Source organism: Saccopteryx bilineata, chromosome 4 (genome assembly GCF_036850765.1).
Source record: "Saccopteryx bilineata isolate mSacBil1 chromosome 4, mSacBil1_pri_phased_curated, whole genome shotgun sequence".
In the NCBI taxonomy this organism is placed as follows: Eukaryota; Metazoa; Chordata; class Mammalia; order Chiroptera; family Emballonuridae; genus Saccopteryx; species Saccopteryx bilineata.
This window is the reverse complement of record NC_089493.1, coordinates 29,056,917-29,079,325: the sequence shown is the minus strand read 5'-3', so window position 1 is coordinate 29,079,325 and position 22,409 is coordinate 29,056,917. Positions and strand designations below refer to the sequence as shown.

General features: G+C 47.8%; 1 protein-coding gene across 1 annotated transcript in view; it reads right to left on the bottom strand.

The window, feature by feature from the left end:
- Positions 1–5,330: 5,330 nt before the first annotated feature.
- Positions 5,331–22,409, bottom strand: part of DPF3 (double PHD fingers 3) — a 247,505-nt gene continuing 230,426 nt past the window's right edge. Inside the window, exons 10-11 of the mRNA XM_066277060.1 lie at positions 9,593–9,674; positions 5,331–9,042 (exon numbers count right to left, since the gene is read on the bottom strand). Of these exons, the coding sequence (XP_066133157.1) occupies positions 8,972–9,042; positions 9,593–9,674 (153 nt within the window). The 3' untranslated portion in view covers positions 5,331–8,971. The remainder of the gene's footprint in view (positions 9,043–9,592; positions 9,675–22,409) is intronic.

Here is a 22,409-nt window from a genome sequence, read left to right as displayed (position 1 = left end):
CCTAAACTAACCCTTCCCTGACTGCTTGCACTCTGACTCGACCACAGGGCTCCCCAGGCCTTCACAGAGCCTGCACAGGCGTGCGCTTCCTCACGTGGCCCTCGTGCATCTCTCCTTCCAAGGACCCTCTTCCTCCTTTCTGCCCCAGGGCCTGGAGCCTACCCAGAGGAACCCCCGATTCACATGTCGTGGCAGCCCTCACCAAAGCCATCAGACCAGCCTCTCCCTGAGGAGAAACACGCTGGCGCTTTAGACGGCCAGGAGAAAATCCGATTTTTTGGCCTTCCTGGCAGAGATGCCCCAGTTCTTGGGTCTCAAAGGGACTGTTATGGCAACTGAGTCTTAAAGCTGCCCTCAGTGTAAACACATGTGGAAAGTGGGGAGCGGGCCTGGCGAGGACTAGCTCTGGCTCTTGCAGCGAGGGCCTGAGCGACATGGACAGGCCAGTCTTTCCTGCAGGTCTGGTCTCCATTTCCTAGTCGGTCCAGTGGGTCAGCCAGTTGGGTCGGAGTCTGAGCAGACTGTATTCTCAACCTGAGAGTACACTCAAGTGGGGGTGGGCGGGAGACCCTCCGGGCCTCCGCTCCGTCTGGGGGTTCAGGGTCCCAGCTGGCTGCTGGGGACAGTGAGCCAGTCTGGCCCGGAAGGGATTTCAGTCAGATGGCCTTTCCCTGTCTCCTCCTGTCAGCACAGGGGACCAAGTGAAGCCAAGCCATTCAAAGGAGGCTTGGTTCAAGGGAATGTTGCCCATGCGCTTTCAAATGGATGGGTAGATCAAACCCCAGAATGCATTTCGGGTTCTCTAGCACTTTAAAACCAGACTCACAGCCAAGTATCATGAAATCCCTGTTTCCCTGATCTGATTCTCCCCACAGAGATCATCAAAATTCTGCCTGCTGGCAGCCACGCTCTGTCCAGGGACTCCAAAGAGCCCCCCCAGAGAAGCCAAAGGCTGTTTAGGCCAGCTCTGAGTGGGCACCCGCACACGGGCAGACACATGCCTCACGCCCTCCCCCAAGCATTTAGCCTGAAAGCAAGCGTGGTGCGGCTTCTTCGGGGAATAACTAGAAGCTGAAATCTGGCTGTGACAGGTACATGGAGAAGAGGGGAGAGGGGACAAATGGTTTATAATCAGTGCTCTCAATACAGACAATGGGGAGTCTAGTGAAGCATGGAGCTAGCATCTGACAAGCACCTAGCCCAAGGCAGGCACAGGTTTACGGGAACTGCCTCTGGGCTCCCTCCCCTCACACTCTCACACCCCACACACCGCCCTTCATCATGCCGGACACGCCCTGCGCAGCTGAGGCAGCTGGCTGGGAACCCCGTGAGAGTCCACCCAATTCATGAGGACCAGTCCCACCATTCCCATCTCCACTAGTGGGACTAGGCAAGACCACTGTGTGGGTTACTCCCCGCCTCTGATCAGGCCCTGCAAGTGGCACCTGCCTGCCCCCCGCCCCCTCTAAATGCAGGAGTCCAAACCCGGCATTTAGAGGCACAGGCTCGATTCCCTTTGGCTGGTGACACACTCCAACCCAGGTGCCTTCATCATCTCACAAGTGTTCGTCTTCCTGTTAAGGATGCTCATCTTCCCAGGCAGTCGGTGCTTGGGAAAACGTAAAAGCAACTAGGCTGAGGTCAAGTGTGTCCTCCCCAACCCCCCGAGGGTGGAGATAACCAGCTGCTCTAACCCACACACTGACGAACACGCACCCTGAACAGAGACCTAGATACACATATGCCTTTCCTGACGGCACACCTCCAGACATATGATAGGACGCCTCGGGAGAGGGTAATTTTAGGACTAAAAGCAATTTGAAGGTTGGGCCGGATTTGGTTTACTTCTCTGGCCCCTGTGGGATCCAGAACGTTGCCCCACACATAGTCTGTGCCCTGCCATGTGTTAGCCAGTGCCAGCCTGCCGAGCAAGCACTCATGGCAGGCAAGGAATGTGCTCCCTTTCCTCTGGGGGAAAATGCCCAGAGTGAGCAAATGTGGCAGATAGGTGGTGGGCTACTAGGATGGACACCCCTCCCCTCCCTTTCCTGGCCAGAGGCGCAAACACTCCCTACACATCTGACCATTTATTGCCAAAGCCTGACTTTGCCGCTTTCCCAAACACGGCGAGGCCCAGATGCACCCGTGAGCCAGGACTCCCTCCCACCCGCCTCTCCAGCCACCTGCTCCCCGCCTCCTCTGTGCTGAGATCTACATCTGCGTTCTACATGGCCATGCTCTCACTCACGTTATCCAGCAGTGTCTCTTTTCTTTCTTTCTTTTGAATAGTATCTAATTTAGGCCTCTTTGACTACGTGGTGAAAATGTGCAGGGGGTTTGCTTGCTCTCTCCTCTGTGTGTCTTCCCACCACCACGCCGCCGTGGCGGGAAGGGAGGGAGGGACAGGTGCAGGGAGGGCGCAGGCTGGACAAGAAGAGAACCAAGGTCTCCAGTGGGGAATAAACACAAGAAGGCAAGGTCAACACAAACCACAACCCCAAATTCTACCCATAAAGTCTTTGTATCCCTTCAATAGAAAGCAGAATCAAGACCTTTTTTGCCCAACTCCCCACTACTACCCAAGGTCTTCCCCAAAGTTGCAGAAAGGAAGGGGAGAGAGGCACGAGTCCCTGCAGCCAGTGGTTTCCCAACACAGGCTCTCTAGACCCCTCTGTGGGGTGGGGCTGGGGCTGACCCCTCGGCAGCTGGTCCAGGAGGACCGCACAGGAAAGCGCACCTTGTCTGGAAGCTCCTGGTCACAGGCAGGTCCTTCTCATCCTGGGGCAACACATTAGGTTCCTCTAGTTCATTAAGCAAGGAGTGTGTGTGTCCCTGTTTACATCATCAACGTTAATGACATCGGTGGAAACAACAGACCACAGGCAAGGAAACGGGAGGCAGTGTGTGCAAATATAACCTGGAGAAGTCACTAAGGGAAAATGTGGATCCCAAGGGCTCACAGGCCTCCTCCATTTCCTACAGGGACCACTCCCCCGCCCTCCCACCCCACCCCACTCCACCCCACCCCAGTGGCGATTATTTGCCAGACCGGGTTGGTGCCATCCTGAATGGCCACTGCTCACTGCCTGGGCTAGAGGTCACTCTTTGTAATTATATCTCTGTCAAAGAGGGCTCTGGCTGCCTGCCAGCCCTGGTTCCTGCCTTCCTCTGGCCTGCCCTGGGAAATGTCACCATCAGCACAAATACTTCCTTCTCCTGGTGGGGCCTTAGAGGGGGAAACCCTGGAGTGACCTGACCCTCTATCAAGGCACTGGAGCCGAGGGAGGGAGGGCATTGGGAACAAAGAGACTGGGACCAAGAAGCATTCCTGTGCCCTCTGACCCCCCTACTCACCTCACAGCCTCAGGGATCCCTGGGGAGCTAGCTCAGGTCTCAGTCATCGGAGGGACATGGCCGGGCTCACTCAGCCAGAAAAAGCCTTCCCTGGGAACCTCCCCACTTCAGATTTTCTCCCTCACACGAGGAGCGTTCCTTGTGGGAAACCAACTGGATGGAGACCAGGCAAGGCCCTGGCCCCACCCCTCAGCTTCCCGAGGTCCTCCCTCTGGGTCCCTCTCCCAGAAGCCCAGGCTGGACGCATGGGGAGGTGCAAACAGCCCGCCTTCCTGGGAGCTCTGAGAAGCTCGAAGGAACTCCCTACTCCATGTGTCTGGGAGATGTTCACCCTCCCTGCGTGAGCAGCTGCACGGGCATCTCCCTCTGCCCTCCTCCCTTCTGCCTCCCGCTGGGAACTGTTACCTCAGCTGTCCCCCCACAGGATCTCCGGCCATCTTAGGAAGGAACCCATCTTCCCGGGTCAAAGACCCTCCCCCAGCTGACACAAAGACCCTGAACGCATCTGTTCTACGGCTTCTACACCAGGGCTGGTGGCTGTGGCCCTGGGCAAGAATCATCAAGACCTCGAGCCCTATGCTTGGGAATGGGGGCAGGATCCAGACCCACACACAACCTCAGAGCCTCCACTCTGAGCAGTGGTCTGTGGCACCCCGGGGAATGGAGGGTCTGCAGGTCTGGGTGGGGACTTGCAGACCTGAAGCGATTAAAGTATCTGTGCTTTCCGCCATCTCCTCCAACCTCACCTGGTATCCAGATGAAACTGGACTGATAGGAAAACCAAAAGCGTCCTTCGGGGTGGAAGCTAGATTCCGGATGGAAACACTCAAGGGGAGGAGGGGGAACTGCTCTGCCAGGAGGTGGGGAGGCAGGGCTGGCCGGTTCGGCCTTCCCTTCCTAGCTGCTGGCCTCCGGGCCTGTCCCCTCTGGTAGCAGGGCCTGGGGCCCTTCTACTCCAAAGGCTGCCAGCGGGGACCCAGCCCAGACTTGCTGCCATCTCCTTCCCCACCAGCCGGACCAGGAGGGACCGAGGCTGCTCATCTCAGAAAGGAGGCACATTTCCCACAGGAGTGGGATAATCCACAGGGACCCAGTCAGGGGACACACTGTACCCTGTACCTCCCTCCTCCAACCCGCTGGGGGGGGGCACTGCTCCTGCCCAATTGGCCCTCGGAAACCTCCCAACCAAGAGGGAGCTGTAGGCCAGGGGACCTCAAGAAGGAGGAATCTTGCTTGGTATCCAGAGATGGGCAAAGGTTTGGCCTTTTAAAAAACCACGTTCTCCGGGATCACAGGCCTGAGGGGGGGAAAAGTGTTGCACTAATTCTTCCTTCCCACCCGAGCCCTCCAGTTATTTAGCGCCAGGACTTCTTCCCAAGTGGAAATCACGTTTCTGGGCCCCTCCTCAGGTGCCCCCCCCCTGCCTCCCCCTGCAGAGAAGTGAACCTGCTACAGACAGCCAAGGCACAGCTCGGGAAGGGCCCGCAGGGCGCGGCAAGCACCGTCGCTGAGTGTGAGCAGGGCCCCGGCCCAGTCATCACTTGTCCTGGGGTGGACACAGGGAAGCTCTGAGAGGCCTTCAGTGCAGCAGGGGTGTGGGACTGAGGGTCAGGAGGGAGAGGAAAGGAGGCTGCTGGCCCAGCACTTGCCTAACAGGCTGAGAGGGGCCAGTGGGGCAGGAAGGTGGCCCTCAGAGCGCCCCACCCCCCACACATGGACCAGGGAAAACCTCTCCTCTGACCTGACACAGAAGAGCACAGGTCTGTCCCCTAAGCTTGCCCCTCTTGGAAAATAATCATCATCTCATTTTTCTTCCTTAAAATATCTGAACTTTTTAAGGGGGAGGCCGAAAGGCACGGTGCTCTGTTGGAAGCACAGACTAAAACGCACCATGCATGAGTAATTCTCCAGGGCGTCATGAAACTCGGCTGTGAAACCCTAACCCTCCCCCCCTATAAACCTGTTATCTTCTGGCTCTAAAGGAATCTGGCCTGCCTCCCGCCGGCCCACCCACTTGCGAGTTGGTTCGGTGAGACCGAGCTGAGCCTGGGGAGAAGCTCCTCTCCACGGGCGGGCTGCCTGCCTGCCCTGGGGCGATGACAGGCACCCGGGAGCCCTGGGACCTGCTGGCTCCTGCCTTAGGTGCCTGCGGTGAGTCAGTGGGGAGCTGAGAGGAAAGCTAGAATGTAAATCTCCTAGCAGGAGCCTTGTCTGTTTCTTCACAACGCCGCCTGCACTGTGCTTGCTGCAGGCCCAAAAAAACCACAAAGTTTCAAAAATACCTACAGGAAACAGAGAGTTTCAACTTCCGGCTTGGATCCTGCAGCCTCACCTCCTCTCTGGTTGGCTGGAGCCGCATCAGAGTGAAACAAAGATCTGAGCTGGGAGTCAACAGCATCATTTCACTTGGTGGACTCTGGACACAATGACAAGGGCTACTGTAGTGTGGGGACCTTCATGCCAGGCCCCATGCCAGATCTTTACCAGCATGACCTTGAACTTCTGTAACAACCCTGCTGGACAGGCCATACCTACCCATGTTACAGATGTAGAAAATGGGGCTCAGAGAGGTCAAGTCATTTCCCCAATGTCAACCAGCTAGAAAGTAGTAGAACTAGGCTTAAAATTTTAAGTGAATGTTTCACTGGACTGAATTATATCCCCCTCCAGAAGCTAGCTCCCTGTTCCAGGCCACACTTACCTTTTAGAAGGGAGTATTTTGAGTAACTTCATTCTGCAGTCCCGAGACCCAGGGTCAATGCCTCACCTCCCAGCACAGACCCATGCAGCCACGGTTTTCTCGTCATAGATTTGGGCTAGTGGCCCTGACCATAAGCAACAGAGCCCTTAAAACATAAACCCCCTTTGTTAGAGATGGAAAGTCTAGGAAGGCATGTAAGCTTGGCTAACTCACACTAGAAAGGGGCACAGTAATCATTTGGAGTCCTGCTCCCCAGTGCTTATTTATGTACATTATACTTCTTAGGTCTTCCAGTGTTGCTGTGAAATAGGCAGGACATATTATCTCCACTGCACAGGTGGGTAAACTCAGGTTCAGAGATATTAAGTGACTTGCCCAAGGTCACACAGCTACTCAAGTCAGAGGCAAAACTAAAACCCTAATTATCCATATGCACCCTATGATTCTGGCTCATTCTGTGGGACTCAAAGAAAGACCAATATGAAGTTTACCACCACCTTTTTTTCAATACAGAACGTGACAAATAGGACTGTGTCTGCTTGAGTACCCTGTGCCACCCCACAGGCTGGCTTTGCTCACCCTACATTTCAGGTGAGGACAAAGCTCTACAAATAAGAAGGAGGTGGGCCCATCCTGCAGGGAATGAAACTGGGAAGGGAACTCTGGGCCTTCCTAACGCCCCTTCCAGACCCCTGGCCACCCCCGCCACTGCACAGGTTACAGGACCCTCACCCCTCACCGCTCCTGGGCGCAGCTGGCACGGCTGGAGCTGGGACAGGGCCTCCCCCACCATCTGTGTTGAGATGGGGAACAGATCTGCACACCCTCCAAAGAAGACCTGTAAAGTAGTAGGGCCACCGTTTTTTGGTTTCTAATTTGCTATTTTAACTTTTAAGCCATAGCGGCATTTGGGAACATTTTGGTAACGTTTTTCCTAAAATTAAGTTGAAGTAATTTTCAAAACGAATAATAGGTCTTTGAGGACAGACACCCCACTTTGGGTTTGGGGGTGGGTGGGACAGAGAGCCAGAGCAGTCGGGAGAAGAAGTATGTCCCTCTGATGTGACCCTCCTGAGTAAACAACACGGCAGCTTCCCAAGCCTCCCTGGGTCTCCAGCATCCAAACAGGTTCACCAACCAGCATGGGGAGGGTCTGACTCATGAGAAAGATCAAATACCATCTGGACAGGGCCCTTTAAATGAGATCATTACGTATGCGTCTAACTCACTTCAAGGCCGCAGGCCCCTGCAGGAGAGTGACCCCCATCTCTTGCCACAGGTCACTCTGCAAAGAACCGGGGGAGACTAACACAGCTCGGTTCTTCGCCAGGCTGCCCTGGGTCCTCGGGCCAAGAGCAATTAGCCGGGGAGGAGGGCTCTTGCCAAGTCACAGAGTGAACACCGCAGCGGGCAGAAGTGGCCCAACTAGCCCCAGTCCCAGGTCTCCAGGGGCTTCTTCAGGAGCTGAAGGGCTAAAAATAACCCCGGCCTTTGTTGCGAGCAGCCGGACCACAGAGATGGAGCTGGTCTCAGGGAAGCTGAGCATGCGCGAGGGTCCCGCTCACAAACACCTGCCCTTTGGGCAAATGATTTTTCCAGAAAACATGTGAGTTATTGTGTGCTGCTGCTGTTGCCACTGCTACTGAGATTCAAAGACAGCCCAATCCACTCAAGCCCACGGGGTGGACTTCCAACATAGACTTCTCAAAATCTGAGTGTCCTCACCTCTTTCTTCTCAATACATTAAAAAAAAAAAAAGCGCACACACAAGTGTCCAGCACACACTGGAGGGCTTAGGAGACAAAAGCAGCCCTCAGGCTGCGGGCTCTGCAGGGCTGCCACCTTGATCCAAGTCGTCGCATCCCCCAGTTACAGCATCTGTTTAGGTGACAATCATCTCTCCCCCATCCTAAAACCTCCAGTCAGGGCGCAGTAGACAACGGCAGACATACACTTCGTGGAGGGAAGAAATGACTTGGGCACGTAGTGTCACAACAATACTGAAGCGTTTCTCAGCGCTGTAGTCCTTTTTACCAACATGTAGATCTTTGACTGGGCAGCCTTCCTCACTCACCTTCCTGGTCCTTGAGTCCCACCGGGGAGCGCTCCAGACCCAGAGGGTGCACATGTCTCACCTCAAGAAGGCCCCAATTCTGAAGGTGAAGGAACCGCACTGCCTGGTCCCTTGTAAAGCCACTCCTGACAGATAACAAATACTTATCGGCTATTGCGGGGCCTCAGAACTACCTTCAGAGTGTTTCCCCCCACCCCTCCATGCCTCCGCTTCCCTCCCCAGACCCATCAAGGGACCACCCAGGCTATGGATGCCACCGGATATCTGCCGGGGGGCCAGAAGGCAGCTCTTCCTCTTCACAGAGACCAGGGAACAAGGAGGGATCTCACTGTCAAGATGGCCTCCAGGCACTGAGTCTCAAAGTTTCCAGGGAGACTTCTAATAAATACCAACTCCTTTCCAGCCCTTTGTTCCTCTGCTGAGTTGGGGTGAAGAGCCCAAGCTGGAGGCAGGAGGCTGTGAGAAGATCTCTTAGAACACAAGAGATAGAAAACACCAAACTACACAGGGTTAACTGATCAGTGGTCACAAAATGCTATCTCTTAAAATGGGGACCAGTGAGAGGGTAAGAGTGAGAGGGTTCCACAGGGCTGGGGCTGGGGCTGTTCTTCAAAAGTGCAAGATCCTCCTGGTAGAAACGAGGCGGGGCTGGCTGGGTATGGAAGCCTGCTGGGGAGATGGGCAGAGCCTCGCCCTCCTGTTTCCACGTGTCCATGGCCGCTGTGATTGCCGTTTCCTTACAGTCGGTCTGTCTGGATACTGGGAGTAGGGGCTTGATCTGGTTTGAACTGGGCTCTGGTTCAGCCTCTCCAGCAGCAAGTCACCTGCTGTGACCTGGGGCCCTAGGCTTGGCAGCCAAAGGCTGAGGCTTTTTCTTTGAGCAGTTCCCAGCATAAGTGGCAGCTCCAGCTTCCTACAAGAAACAAGATGGCATTACCAGCAGCACCTCTCCCAAACCTCAGGACCCACCCCTGGGCTCTAACTTCTTGAAAGCCCGGTTTTCTTTTGACTTTCACAATTCAAAGATGGGGCTGAAATGTTGCCGGAGCCTTGGTCCTGAAAACGTGCTGGAGTCTGCAGCTCAACGGAGGAAGTGCTCCGAGGTGCAGAAAGTGCTCAGAGATGATTGGCTGAACTGCTGTGAAGACCCGTCCCCCTCTTGCTTCACGCCTCTTAACCAACATCCCAGGCCTGGAGCAGTTCCCCGGGAAGCTCACACCTCCCACCACCTTAGCCATATGTCTGGGAAACATCTCTTCAGTCCTCAAGTTGAAATTTCAGCTGGTTGAACTGTGCCTCAGTTTCTTCACCTGTAAAATGGTCTTGGTCGTACCTACCTCATAAGGTTGTGATGATTAAATGAGACAAGATATGTAAAGCCCTTAGCACAAGGCTTGCACCATAGTGCGGGCGCAATAAGTGGTAGTGGTAGCTGTTGTGATTGTTGACCTCATCACCATTACCTTCTGGGGGCTCAGCCACAGGGGGATTTAAACAGTACATGTGGTAGCCACGGTCACAGTCATCACAGAAGAGTAGCTGGTCCTGGTGGGACAGAGAGCAGGTGGCAAGGATGAAAGACTGAATTACTTAAGGCCAACATCTGGCACCTACCTACTCCACCAGCCTAATTTCCACAGATTAACCTCCTTGCATGCCCCTTTCTGGAACACATTCAGAGTCTTCACAGCCCCCCAAATATGCCCTGTGCTTTGCCCACACCTGGAATTTCCCCTTATGCCTTCCCCACTATGCAAATGCTACCCTTACTTTAGGATTCTGCTAAAATCATACCTCCTCCAAGAAGCCTTTCTTGACTACCACCTCACCTCTAAGCTAAAAAGGATTCATTATTCTGAACTCCCAAAGCCAGTAACTCTGCTTTTGTAAGGGCAGAAAACTAAATTTATGCATTCCTATATTCCCATGATTGCCTAGTGCACAGAAAGTACTTTAACCGTTTGAAAGCTTTACTGCTTGAATTCCTCTGAACTCCACTTGTTCCATCTGTGAAACACGCAGCAACCATATTTGGTGGTAACATCCACGACACCTCAGAACCATTTTAGGGTTTCATTAGGCAAATGTAGAGAAATGCAAATGAAGCTATTCTTCAGTCCCCCCAAACCTCCTCAGGCACTGGTGGCTGGAGCCCAGGTGAGAACAGGGCCCCCCAGGTGTGGTTCACTGCCACAGTCACAGTACACACCTTTGCTCCTTTAGCTCCCTCTGCCTGGAGGCTCTCCTGGGCCCGGACCCCTTCCCTTCTGGACCACTCCCTACCCGCCCTTCAAGTCTTCAAACCCTGCTCTCCCACAAAGACTTCCCTAATCCACCTCAGTGGAAGTTCTCTATCCCCACTGCATCCCCATAGTACTTTCCCTTTCTTCCGACATTTAACTGTATTTTCCTTTATGTTACAAAATCTGGTATGTGGTAGACAGCAAATTAATCCATTGAAGAGTTCATTTGGAACATGCCCCTTCTGTCCACTGCTTTACGGACTGTAAGGCCCAGGGCACAACCTGTCTCACTCATCCCTGTATGTCCTTCAGAACTTCCTGCACATACGAGCTCCTCAGTATGTGTTTGTGATCTGGTCCTCATTTTCCAGGTTCAGTTCTGTTCTATTCAGTGATCTCCGAATCTGTTTTAATGGCTTATAAGATGTTTGCAAAAAATTAAGTTTTGTATCAGATCTCGCCTTGACTCCTACCAGTACAGAGATCCTGGAAAAAGTAGATATGGATGTTGGAAACCCCGGTGAGCAAACATCAGGAGGGAGAGAAATTGAGAGGCGTTTTGTATCATGCCACGACTTTTCAGTGGGGCAATGGGAAGCTTGTGAAGAGTTAGCGACAGCCTGACCTGTGGTGGTGCAGTGGATAAAGCATTGACCTGGAATGCTGAGGTCGCCAGTTCAAAACCCTGGGCTTGCCTCGTCAAGGCACAAACGGGAATTGATGCTTCCTGTTCCTCCCCCTTCTATCTCTCTCTCTCTGTCTCTCTCTAAAAATGATTAAATAAGTTTTTTTAAAAAAGAAAAAAAAGTTAGCGACAGAAGGGTGACATGGTCAGACTTGCAATTTAGAGAGATGTCACTAGCCACTATGCGCAAGTAGATAACCAGGCGGAGAGAGGTTGATCCTAGGGCCAGAGACCAGTTAAGAGGCTGCTCTAGCCATCCAGGTGAGAGATGATGCTGGCCAGAACTAGGGCTGTGGCATGGACGAGAGAGAAGGGTCTTGCTCCCATTTAAAAGTCATTGATTAGATATAGAGAGTGATAGGAAGAAATCAAAACTATCTCCTAGGTCGTGGCTTGGACAGCAAACCAATGATACAGCTACCCACTCTGACGTGGACAGAGGGCAGATCTGTGGAAGCTGAGATCATGTCTCAGCTGTAGACTGCTCTACAGATCTACAGACCACCTGCGAGGCATGCCCTGGAGGCGTGTGGAGATCAGAAAAGAGGCCTGGGCATGAGATACGGATTTAGGAGTCATTTGTGATTAAAAGGCAAAGGTGGCCCTGGGAGAGGAAGCCCAGAGCGTGTGAGAGAAGGTATCCTTGAACCTGAGCTAATGGAGGGATGGCCATGAACTGCCTGAAATTAAATGCACAAGTTTGTATACAGGTAGAAACATTTTTTTTCTGAGGAAAGAGTAAGTTCATAGCTTTTATTGAAAAGCTAATTCTAAAAACATCAAGGACTCATAAAAAGTTATTGAGAAAAAGGCCAAGAATAGACCTTTGGGAACACCAACTTTAAGGGATAGGGAGAGAAAAAAGAGACCAAGAAGTAGGCAGAGAAGTAGAATGCAAACAGGGCAGTGTGATTTACTCCAAAAATATAAATAATTTATGCCAGAGCAGAAAAAAGCGAGATGACATGGTTCAGGGACAATATGAGGAGAAAGAAGTTAAGATGAAGACAGAAAGTAGGGAGAGACTTATCAGAAAAAGTTCTAAAGACACTGATAACCCTACTACAGTGCTGACACGTGAAATGCAAGAAGGCAGAATACCCAGATTGAACTTTCCCAAGGGGATACCAGGCACTTGTGGGTTTAAATGCTGTTGGCACGGGTTGGTCGTTGTCTAGCACTATATTTTCTTCTTTCCCATCTGCTTTTCAGGAAAATTGCCTGGTAATACCAACAAGAACCCCCAGCTCAGGATGACACCGCAAGAATCACAATTTCAGGACCTCTTACTCCCAAATATCCAAGACCCAGGATCCACCTACACTGCAGTTCCGGAAGAGTGGGAGCCCATTCTGGAATGTGCAGCATAAACCCCTGACTGGGGGAGAGGAATCCTGCTGCCCAAACAGCCTCACTCCCCGACCCCTCCGCTAAGACTGCAAGGTCAACAGAAAACCTCAGCATTCACATTATCTGTAAAGCCATCAACAAGAGACTGGTTGAATAAACTCATGAAGAACTATGCAGCTGTAGGCAGAAAAAAAATTGTGTCGTTATATTTCTATGGAATAATCTCCAGGATTTTCAGTAGAAAAGCAAGGTGAAAAAAAATAGGTGTATCTGTTTCAATTTTCCAAGAAAATGCATCTATTTTCTTACGGATTCATATGCATATACTTATGCTTATATTAAAACAAAATAGAAAGATAAAACATTTTTTTAAATGGCTATCTATAAGCTAAGTGAGGGGATAGTATAAAAGAGGTAGGGATAGAAACTAGATTTCTTTGAATATACTACTGTTTATTCTGTAAATTTGATTTTGGAACCAGTAAATATTTTACACAGTTTAAAAGCAAAATTCACATTGTCATTGTCCCTAAAAACAAAAGAAATATGAAACAAAATAATCTAATGTATTAGTTGGTGGTATAACTATACAGAAAGAAATTATTCCAAGTGACTTTTTAAATCAAATTTATTGGGGTGACATTGGTTAATAAGATTATCCAGGATTCAAGTATCTGTTTCCATGATACATGATCTGTATGTTGCAATGTGTGCCCACCACCCAAAGTCAAACCATCTTCCTTCACCATGTATTTGACCCCTTTACCCTTTACTACCTCCTCTATCTTGAAGTGACTTTAAAATAAGTAGTCTGAGTACACATCCTTAGTTAAATATAATATATCTTAGGACATAAATAAGTTCAAATGTGTATGTGCATATATATGTATATTTCTTTACAGAAATCATATTGTTGGTGGTAATAGCAAATTGCTAAAGACTTTTGTGTGTGAATTAAATAAGTGATTATGTTGGTATTCAGAAGAAACAATTTTTACACAGTTGAAAGAAAATACAAATGTAAGATCGATGACATTCAGTAAAAACCCTATAGTCAGTCCTGAGCATGAACTGGAAATATCAGTACAAATGTACAGTGCATCTTATCTTTAAAATTAACAAAACATATTTCCTAGCTCTGTTCATTGAAAATGTTCCCAAACAGCCTGACCAGGCAGTGGCGCAGTGGATAGAGCATCAAACTGGGACACAGAGGACTCAGGTTCGAGACCCCGACATTGCCGGCTTGAACACGGGCTCATCCGGCTTGAAGCCTAACTAAGGTCACTGGCTTAGGCCCAAAATCCTTGGCTTGAACAAAGAAAAGGTCACTCGCTCTTCTGTAGCCCCCCGGTCAAGGCACATGTAAGAAATCAATCATTGAACAACTAAGGTGCAACAACAAAGAATTGATGCTTCTCATCTCTCTCCTTTCCTGTCTGTCTCTAGCTGTCCCTCTCTCTGACTCTCTCCCTGTCAAAAATAAATAAATAAACAAAAAGAAAATATCCCCAAACAATGAATAATACAGTAAAAGTCAGCACTCCTAGCACCCATATTATGTTTTCTAAAGATCATTGCCCACTAAAAGAAACCAGAAATCCTTGTATATATAAAGGGCTGATTCCAGATCTGGAGCTTGACATGAATAAATATTTTTACACATCGAAAAACAAGGAAACTATCATACTATTGAGGTCATGGGTGTTAAGTTTGGGTATAGGATCCCTTTAAACTCGAACTCCCCTCACTCAACCTCTCACTGAGGCAACTTCCTCATTAAGCATCTCCCTCACCAAACCTGTACCTCCCCGTAAGCACCTCCCTTCACCCCAGGATGATCTGGGAAGTGTCCTTGGAACAAGGCCTTCAGGAGGAGCCTGAGGGCTGGGAAAAGGGAGACAGCCTGTGACCAAGGCCACAAGCCAGGATATGCTAATCTGAACATGTCCAGGTGCACCAACCCCCATATCAGCAGATACCGGCAGCCATCCCCATATCAGACACCCCCTTCCTGCAGTCTCCGCTGAGGCCACTAGAGTCTCAGCCTGTCTGCTTTGCAGATGCATAAATAAACTTCTTATAAACTCATCAGCCCTTGTGCATCCTTCCTTTGATGACCTAACAGTGGGGACTCAGGGAGCCTGAGTGAAAAAACTCAAAGTTCACCCTAATTATCTTCCCACAGGCCAAAGATGGAACAATTTCAACTGTAATGGATTGAAACAAATTAAATATATTTAAATCCTTGAGTTCATAAAGATACTACTTTTTTTAAAAACGTTGTTGTCTTTGGAAGACGCTAGGAAACATCCCACTACTTTTTGATTTACTATTTGTGAAATAGTAAATTTCTTTTAGTCTTAGAGAAAAGTTGCAAAAATAGTACAAAGAGTTTCTCTACACACTTGACGCAGTTTCCCCTAACATTGACCTCTTACTTTATCACAGTGCAATCGTGAAAGGCAGGAAGTCACCATTAGCAGGACATTCCTAACTAATGTGCAGACCTCCTTTGAGTGTCTCCGGTTTTCCCACTTAGGTCCCTTTTCCCACGATCCCATATTGCATGTATTTGTCGTGTTTTCTTTTTTTAATCATTTTTTTATTTTTCAGTTATAGTTGACATGCAATATTACATTAGTTCCAGGTGTAAAACTCAGCGATCAGACATTTTATCACTTCCTAAGTGATCATCCCAATAAATGTCACACCCATCTGACACCATACATAGTTATTAAAATGCTGACTATATTCTCTATGCTGTTCTTTACACCCCATAACTGTTCTGTAACAACCAATCTGTACTTCTTTGGCCCTTCATCTTTTATCACCCATCCCCCAAACACCCTCCCATCTGATAACCATCCAAATGTTCTCTGTAACTATGGGTCTGTTTGTTTTGCTTGTTTGTTATTTTGTTTCTTAGACTCAATTGTTCATACATGTGTATTTATTGCCATTTTATTATTCATGCTTTTCTTCTTAAAGAAGACCCTTTAACATTTCATATAATACTGGTTTGGTGGTCATGAACTCCTTTAGCTTTTTCTTGCCTGGGAAGCTCTTGATCTCTCCTTCAATTCTAAATGCTAGCTTTGCTGGGTAGAATAATCCTGGTTGTAGGTCCTTGATTTTCATTATTTTGAATATTTCTTGCCACTCCCTTCTGGCCTACAGAATTTCTGTTGAGAAATCAGCTGACAGTTTTATAGGAGCTTCCTTATAGATAACTGCTTTTAAGATTCCTTTGTCTTTTACCTTTGGCATTTTAATTATGATGTCCTTTTTTTTTTTTTTTTTTTTTTTGACAGAGAGAGTGTCAGAGAGAGGGATAGATAGGGACAGACAGACAGGAATGGAGAGAGATGAGAAGCATCAATTTTTTGTTGTGGCACTTAGTTGTTCATTGATTGCTTTCTCATATGTGCCTTGACCATGGGCCTTCAGCAGACTGAGTAACCCCTTGCTCAAGCCAGCGACCTTAGGTCCAAGCTGCTGAGCTTTGCTCAAACCAGATGAGAGCCGCACTCAAGCTGGCGACCTTGGGGTCTCGAACCTGGGTCTTCCGCATCCTAGTCCGATGCTCTATCCACTGCGCCACCGCCTGGTCAGGTGATTATGATGTGTCTTGGTGTGGGATTCTTTGGGTTCATCTTGTTTGGGACTCTCTGTGCTTCCTGGACTTGTATGTATATTTCATTCACCGGGTTCGGGAAGTTTTCTATCACTATTTTTTCACATCAGCTTTTCAATTCCTTGCTCTCTCTCTCTTCTCCTCTGGTACCCCCATGATGCGAATGTTGGTACACTGGAAGTTGTCTCAGAGGCTCCTTACACTATCCTCATTTTTTAAAATTCTATTTTCTTTTTGCTGCTCTGATAGGGTGCTTTTTCTTTGTTATATTTTAAATCGCTGATTTGATTCTCGGCTTCATCTACGCTACTTTTGATTCCCTGTAAATTATTCTTCATTTCAGTTAGTATAGCCTTCATTTCTGTTTCTTTTTTTATGGTTTCCATGTCCTTTTTCATGCTGTTGAAATTCTTACTAAGTTCACTGAGTATCCTTATAACCAGTGTCTTGAACTCTGCATCTAGTAGATTTCTTGTCTCCATTTTAGTCCTTTTTCTGGAATTTTGTTCTGTTCTTTCATTTGGGACCTGTGTCTTTGTCTCCTCATTTTGGCAGCCTCTCTGTGTTTGTTTCTATGTATCAGGTAGAGCTGCTACATCTCCCAGGTGTGGTAGAGTGGCCTAACATAGCGGGTGTTCTGTAGGGTCCAGTGGCACAGCCCCTCCAGTCACCCGAGCTGGGTACTCAAGATGCCCCCTCCACCCTACCCTCTGTGGGTTGTGTACACACTCCTGTTGTAGATGAGCCTTGATTGCTGTTGGCATATTAATGGGAGGGATTACCCCCAGGCTGATTGGCTGTGATACCATGGAAGATCAGGTATCAGCTGTGCAGGGGCCTACCCCATAGAGCAGGACTGACTTCAGCAGGGCTCTGGTGCCCACTGAGTCCACCCCTTTGAGTATGTCACTTGTGGAAGTGGTTGGGTGGTACTTCAACATAGTCTGAAGCTGTCCACCAGGTGTGTTGGCTCTGAGGCCTCCTGGGAAGTGCAAGACAAGGTCAGCCACTGCCTGTGCCCTGCCTGGCACCACCTGTCATGAGGTACAGAAGGATGTGCAGATGGCTGCTACTTGTGCTGGGCTTGGAAGTGCCCAAGAGAGGTCAAGCTTCAAATAAAGGCTGGTTGCCACTAGTGCTGGGCCTTGGGCCACTTAGCAAGAGGAACAGGACATGATGAGGCCAGATGCTCCTTGTCTGAGAGATTTTAGGAAAATCGGAAGCATGAGCCAAGAGAGATCATTTGTATGGAAAAGCCACTAGAAACAGCTTGGGTGGGCCCACAAATTGGGTGGGGTGGGGTCTCAAGGCAGGGTGAACAGAATGAGCCCAGTTGATGGAGTCTCAGATATGGTACCTGCCTGCCGGCTCTTTTCGGGGAGGCTCAGGAAGAGTGCAATGGCCTTAGCCAGCCGTTCTGTCTGGGAGAAAGCTACCCACCCACCCCCAGCTCCTATCCTGATACCAGACGATTCAGTTCCTTCCTCTATGTCCCTGGTGCCTTTCGAGCTGCTGCCCTAGTGCTGGAGCTCAGAGAAAGTGAGTCCAAGTAAGTCCATGTGTGGGCCCTTGAAGAGGAACTGCCTGGGACTCCAGCAGCCTCTGCTTTTCTTGGCCACACTCATCACTTATTTTTATAGCCAGACATTCTGGGGGCTTCTTTTCCTGGCACTGGAACCCTGGGTTGAGGGGACTGGTTTGGGGCTGGGAGCTCTTAATCCTCAGGGGTACCTCTGCTGCCAAGACATCCCTCCCAATTTTTATCTGCCACACATGTATGTGGGACCAGCCCATTCCCCCTCCTACCAGTCTTGATGTAGTTTCTTCTTTACATCTTAGTTGTGGGGCTTTTGTTCAGCTAGATTTCAGGCAGTTCTGAAGGATGGCTGTTCTATAGTTTAATCATAATTTTGATGTGGTTGTGGGAAGATGCGAATAGTGCATTTACCTACAATGCCATCTTGACAAGAAGCTGTCATGTTTTCTTGATGTCCTTGAATCTGTGACAATTCCTTAGTTTCTTTGTCTTTCAAGACTTTGACAGTTTTGAATAGTCCAGGCCAGTGATTTTATAGAATATCACTCAATTTGAGTTTGTCTGATCTTTTTCCATGAGAAGATTGACGGTATGCATTTTTAGGCAAGACCACAAAGAAATGGGACACCCTTCTCAGTGCATACTATCAGGGGGCATTGACACCAATATACTTATTACTAATAACGTTACTCTGACCATATAGTTAAGGTAGTGTCTGCGAGTTTCTCCATTGTACAGTTACGATTTTCCCCTTATCTGGGGGAGATACTTTACGATTATGCAAGTACTATTCTCTTTTTTATCATACTTTTGCCCACTAATTTTAGCATCAATTATTGCTGGTTCTTGCTTACAACAACCATAATGGTGATGTTTGACTATTGGTGATTTCTTTCTTTCTTCTACATTTCTGCTCTAAGGAAGAGTTTATTTCTTTCCCATTTATTTATTTATCCAATATTTTAAAGATACCATATGTATATTTATTTTGTTCTTTGGGTTATAATTCACTACTATCAGTTTTCACTTTGCTGCTCAAGCAGTGCCAGATTTGACCATCAGGAGTTCCTTCAAGTGGTACCTGTGTCCTTTAGATTGGCCCTATCAATTTTTGAGCATTTCCTTAGTTTCTCGTACTACAGGGTACTCCAGGCTCCAATATATTTTCTGGGCTTCAGCCCTGACATCAGCCATTTCTCCAAAGATCCCTGGTTCCTTTTATTGGAGAATGGTGCAGTTGACCCTTGAACAATACACATTTGAACTGTGTGGGTCCACATACACATGGATTTTTTTTCAATATGATTTTTCTTAATATTTTCTTTTATTCAGCTTATTTTATTATAATAATATAGTATATAACATATGTAATAAACAAAATGTATGTTAACAATTGACTGTTTATGTTATTGGTAAGAATTCTAGTCAACAGTAGGCTATTAATGGTTAAATTTGGGGGAGTCAAAAGCTATACAGTGGATTTTTTTACTGCATGGGGACAGTGCCCCTAACCCTTGACCTAACCATTGCTCAAGGGTCAACTGTATTTAGAAACCAATCTGTGAGTGCTATGAGTCCTCATTACTTCTGGGTTGTCATTGCTTCTGGGTCCTTCCAGCTGATAGAGTTAGGAAATAAAATAAATGTATGTGTAGGTATATATGCACACATCTGTATTTATTTTTGTATCTATCCATATGTGCACACAAATACAGATAGCTATAGATATAGATGTAAACATATATATTATATTAAAAATCATAAATTCTTACTAACAGCTCCTATTCCAACCCAACACCACTGGGGTCAGTTTAGCTTTCCTTCGTTATTTGAATATTTTTTTCTCTGACATTGAGAAACCTGACTCTCATTATTCACAATATACAGTTATTAGTTTCAGAATGACTAACTCACATGTCAGTTAGAAACAAATTTATTCACTAGAGTACAAAATTTGTATAGTTATTTGTGTCATTAGCTCTAAAATACACAAATACTACTTTCCAAAGTTACTTAATTCTTTCCTACCCCACCCTTCAGTGTGGTTACGGTAGCTATTTACATTATAGTTAGGGTCACTTGTTACTGTTCATATTCCACTTTTGGTTCCCCCCACATCCTGGTTGTTTTTCGGTATTTACCTATTGTAGGTATGTGCAACAACCGCCTGCTGCTAAGACTTAGAGCCATACAAAAAGGCATTCTCAGAGAAGTGTCACCCCTCTTATCCATACTGTCCCACCCCCATTTTCCCATTCTTTCTACCCCAATCCCACTCATTCTTATAGGTAACCAATTTCTTTAGCTTCTTGTTTATCCTTCCTGTATTTCCTTTACACAAGTGAACAGATATATGTGTATTTTCTTATGCCTTTCTTACAAGAATGGCAGCATACTAGAGATATATTTTTACTTCTCTTTTTTCATTTAACAATATATCCTGAAAATCACTCCTTACTGATTCATAAAGACCTGCCTTGTTTTGTTTTTAATAGCTGCATTATACTCCACTAGGTGGCTGTACCATCATTATTTACCCATTCTATGTATGAGCATTTAGGTCACTTCCAATATTTTGCAAGTACAAACAATACAACCATGAATAATATTATGCATATGTATTTTCACAATGTTGTGGGTATATCTTTAGAGTAGATTCCTATAGATGAGATTGCTAAGTCAATAGGAAAGTGTATAGTAGTGGTGTTAAATATTGTTAAATTTCCCTCCAGAAGGGTTGTACCACATTATATTCCCACTTACAATGTATGAAGGTGTCAGTTTTCCCACAGTTTCATCAACAGAGTATGTTGTAATACTCTTTAATTTTCTTTTTAAGTAAGAGAGAGAGAGTAGCCTGACCAGGCGGTGGCGCAGTGGATAGTGTATCAGACTGGGACACAGAGGACCCAGGTTCAAAACCCCGAAGTCTCAGGCTTGAGCATGGGCTCATCTGGCTTGAGCACAGGCTCACCAGATTGAGAGCAGGGTGGTTAGCTTGAGCATGGGATCATAGACATAATCCCATGCTTGCTAGCTTGAAGCCCAAGGTTGTTGGCTTGAACCCAAGGTTGCTGGCTTGAACAAGGGATCATTCGCTCTGCTGTAGCCCCACAGTCAAGCAATCAATGAACAACTAAGGTGCCACAACAAAGAATTGATGCTTCTCATCTCTCCCTTCCTGTCTCTCTGTCCCTCTCACTCTGTCTTTTTTCCTTTTTTTTTGACAGAGATAGGCAGAGAGTCAGAGAGAGGGACAAATAGGGACAGACAAGCCAGAAGAGAGAGAGATGAGAAGCATCAATTCTTCATTGCAGCACCTTAGTTGTTCATTGATTGCTTTCTCGTATGTGCCTTGATGGGGGGGGGGGGGGAGACACACACAACAGCAGAGCAAGTGACCCCTTGTTCAAGCCAGGGACCTTGGGCTTCAAGCCAGTGACCATGGGGTCATGTCTGTGATCCCATGCTCAAACCAGATGTGCCCATGCTCAAGCTGGCAACCTCGAGGTTTTGAACCTGGGTCCTCTGCATCCCAGTCCGACGCTCTATCTACTGCGCCACCGCCTGGTCAGGCATGAATTGTCTTACATAAGTTTTTCCCATTCTCTATCAGGTTTCTGATCCCCTCTCCCTCAAATTTTAAGAGTTCTTTATATATTAAGGATATTAGCCCTTTATCTGTGATACACGTTGCAAATATTTTCTCCTAGTTGTTAGTGTCCTTTCACTTCATTGTGTTTTCTACTGTGCAAATTTTTATGTGGTCAAATTTTTCAATATTTTCTCTTATTGCTTTTGAATTTTGAGTCACAGAAAATCTTGCCTTATATTTATTTATTTTTTTTTTTTGTGGCACAGACAGAGAGAGGGACAGATAGGGACAGACAGACAGGAAGGGAGAGAGATGAGAAACATCAGTTCTTCGTTGCAACTCCTTAGTTGTTCATTGATTGATTTCTCATGTGCCTTGATCAGGGGGCTATAGCAGACCAAGTGACCTCGAAACAGTGACCTTGGGTCCAAGCTGGTGAGCTTTGCTCAAACCATATGAGCCCACGCTCAAGCTGGCGACCTCAGGGTCTCAAACCTGGGTCCTCAGCATCCCAGTCCAACACTCTATCCACTGTGCCACCGCCTGGTCAGGCTCTTGGCTATTCTTGCATGCTTGTTTTTCTTTTTTTTTTTTTTTTTTGTATTTTTCTGAAGCTGGAAACGGGGAGAGACAGTCAGACAGACTCCCGCATGCACCCGACTGGGATCCACCCGGCACGCCCACCAGAGGGCGACACTCTGCCCACCAGGGGGTGATGCTCTGCCCCTCCGGGGCATCGCTCTGCTGCGAGTGACCAGAGCCACTCTAGCGCCTGGGGCAGAGGCCAAGGAGCCATCCCCAGCGCCCGGGCCATCTTTGCTCCAGTGGAGCCTTGGCTGCGGGAGGGGAAGAGAGAGACAGAGAGGAAGGAGGGGGGCGGGGTGGAGAAGCAAATGGGCGCTTCTCCTGTGTGCCCTGGCCGGGAATCGAACCCGGGTCCCCTGCACGCCAGGCCGACGCTCTACCGCTGAGCCAACCGGCCAGGGCCACATGCTTGTTTTTCCACATGAACTTTAGTATCAACTTCTCTAGGCTTACATTAAATTGGTAAATTAACTTAGGAAGAACTGATATCTTTATAATGTTGATTCATTCTATCCAAGATCACACAATATCTTTCCTTTTGCTCAAAACTATTTCTGTATCTTTTCAAAAGTGTTTTAAATGTTTCTTCATATAAGTTTTACATATTTACTGTTAAGCTTATTTCTAAGGCTTTCTTCTTTGTTGCTA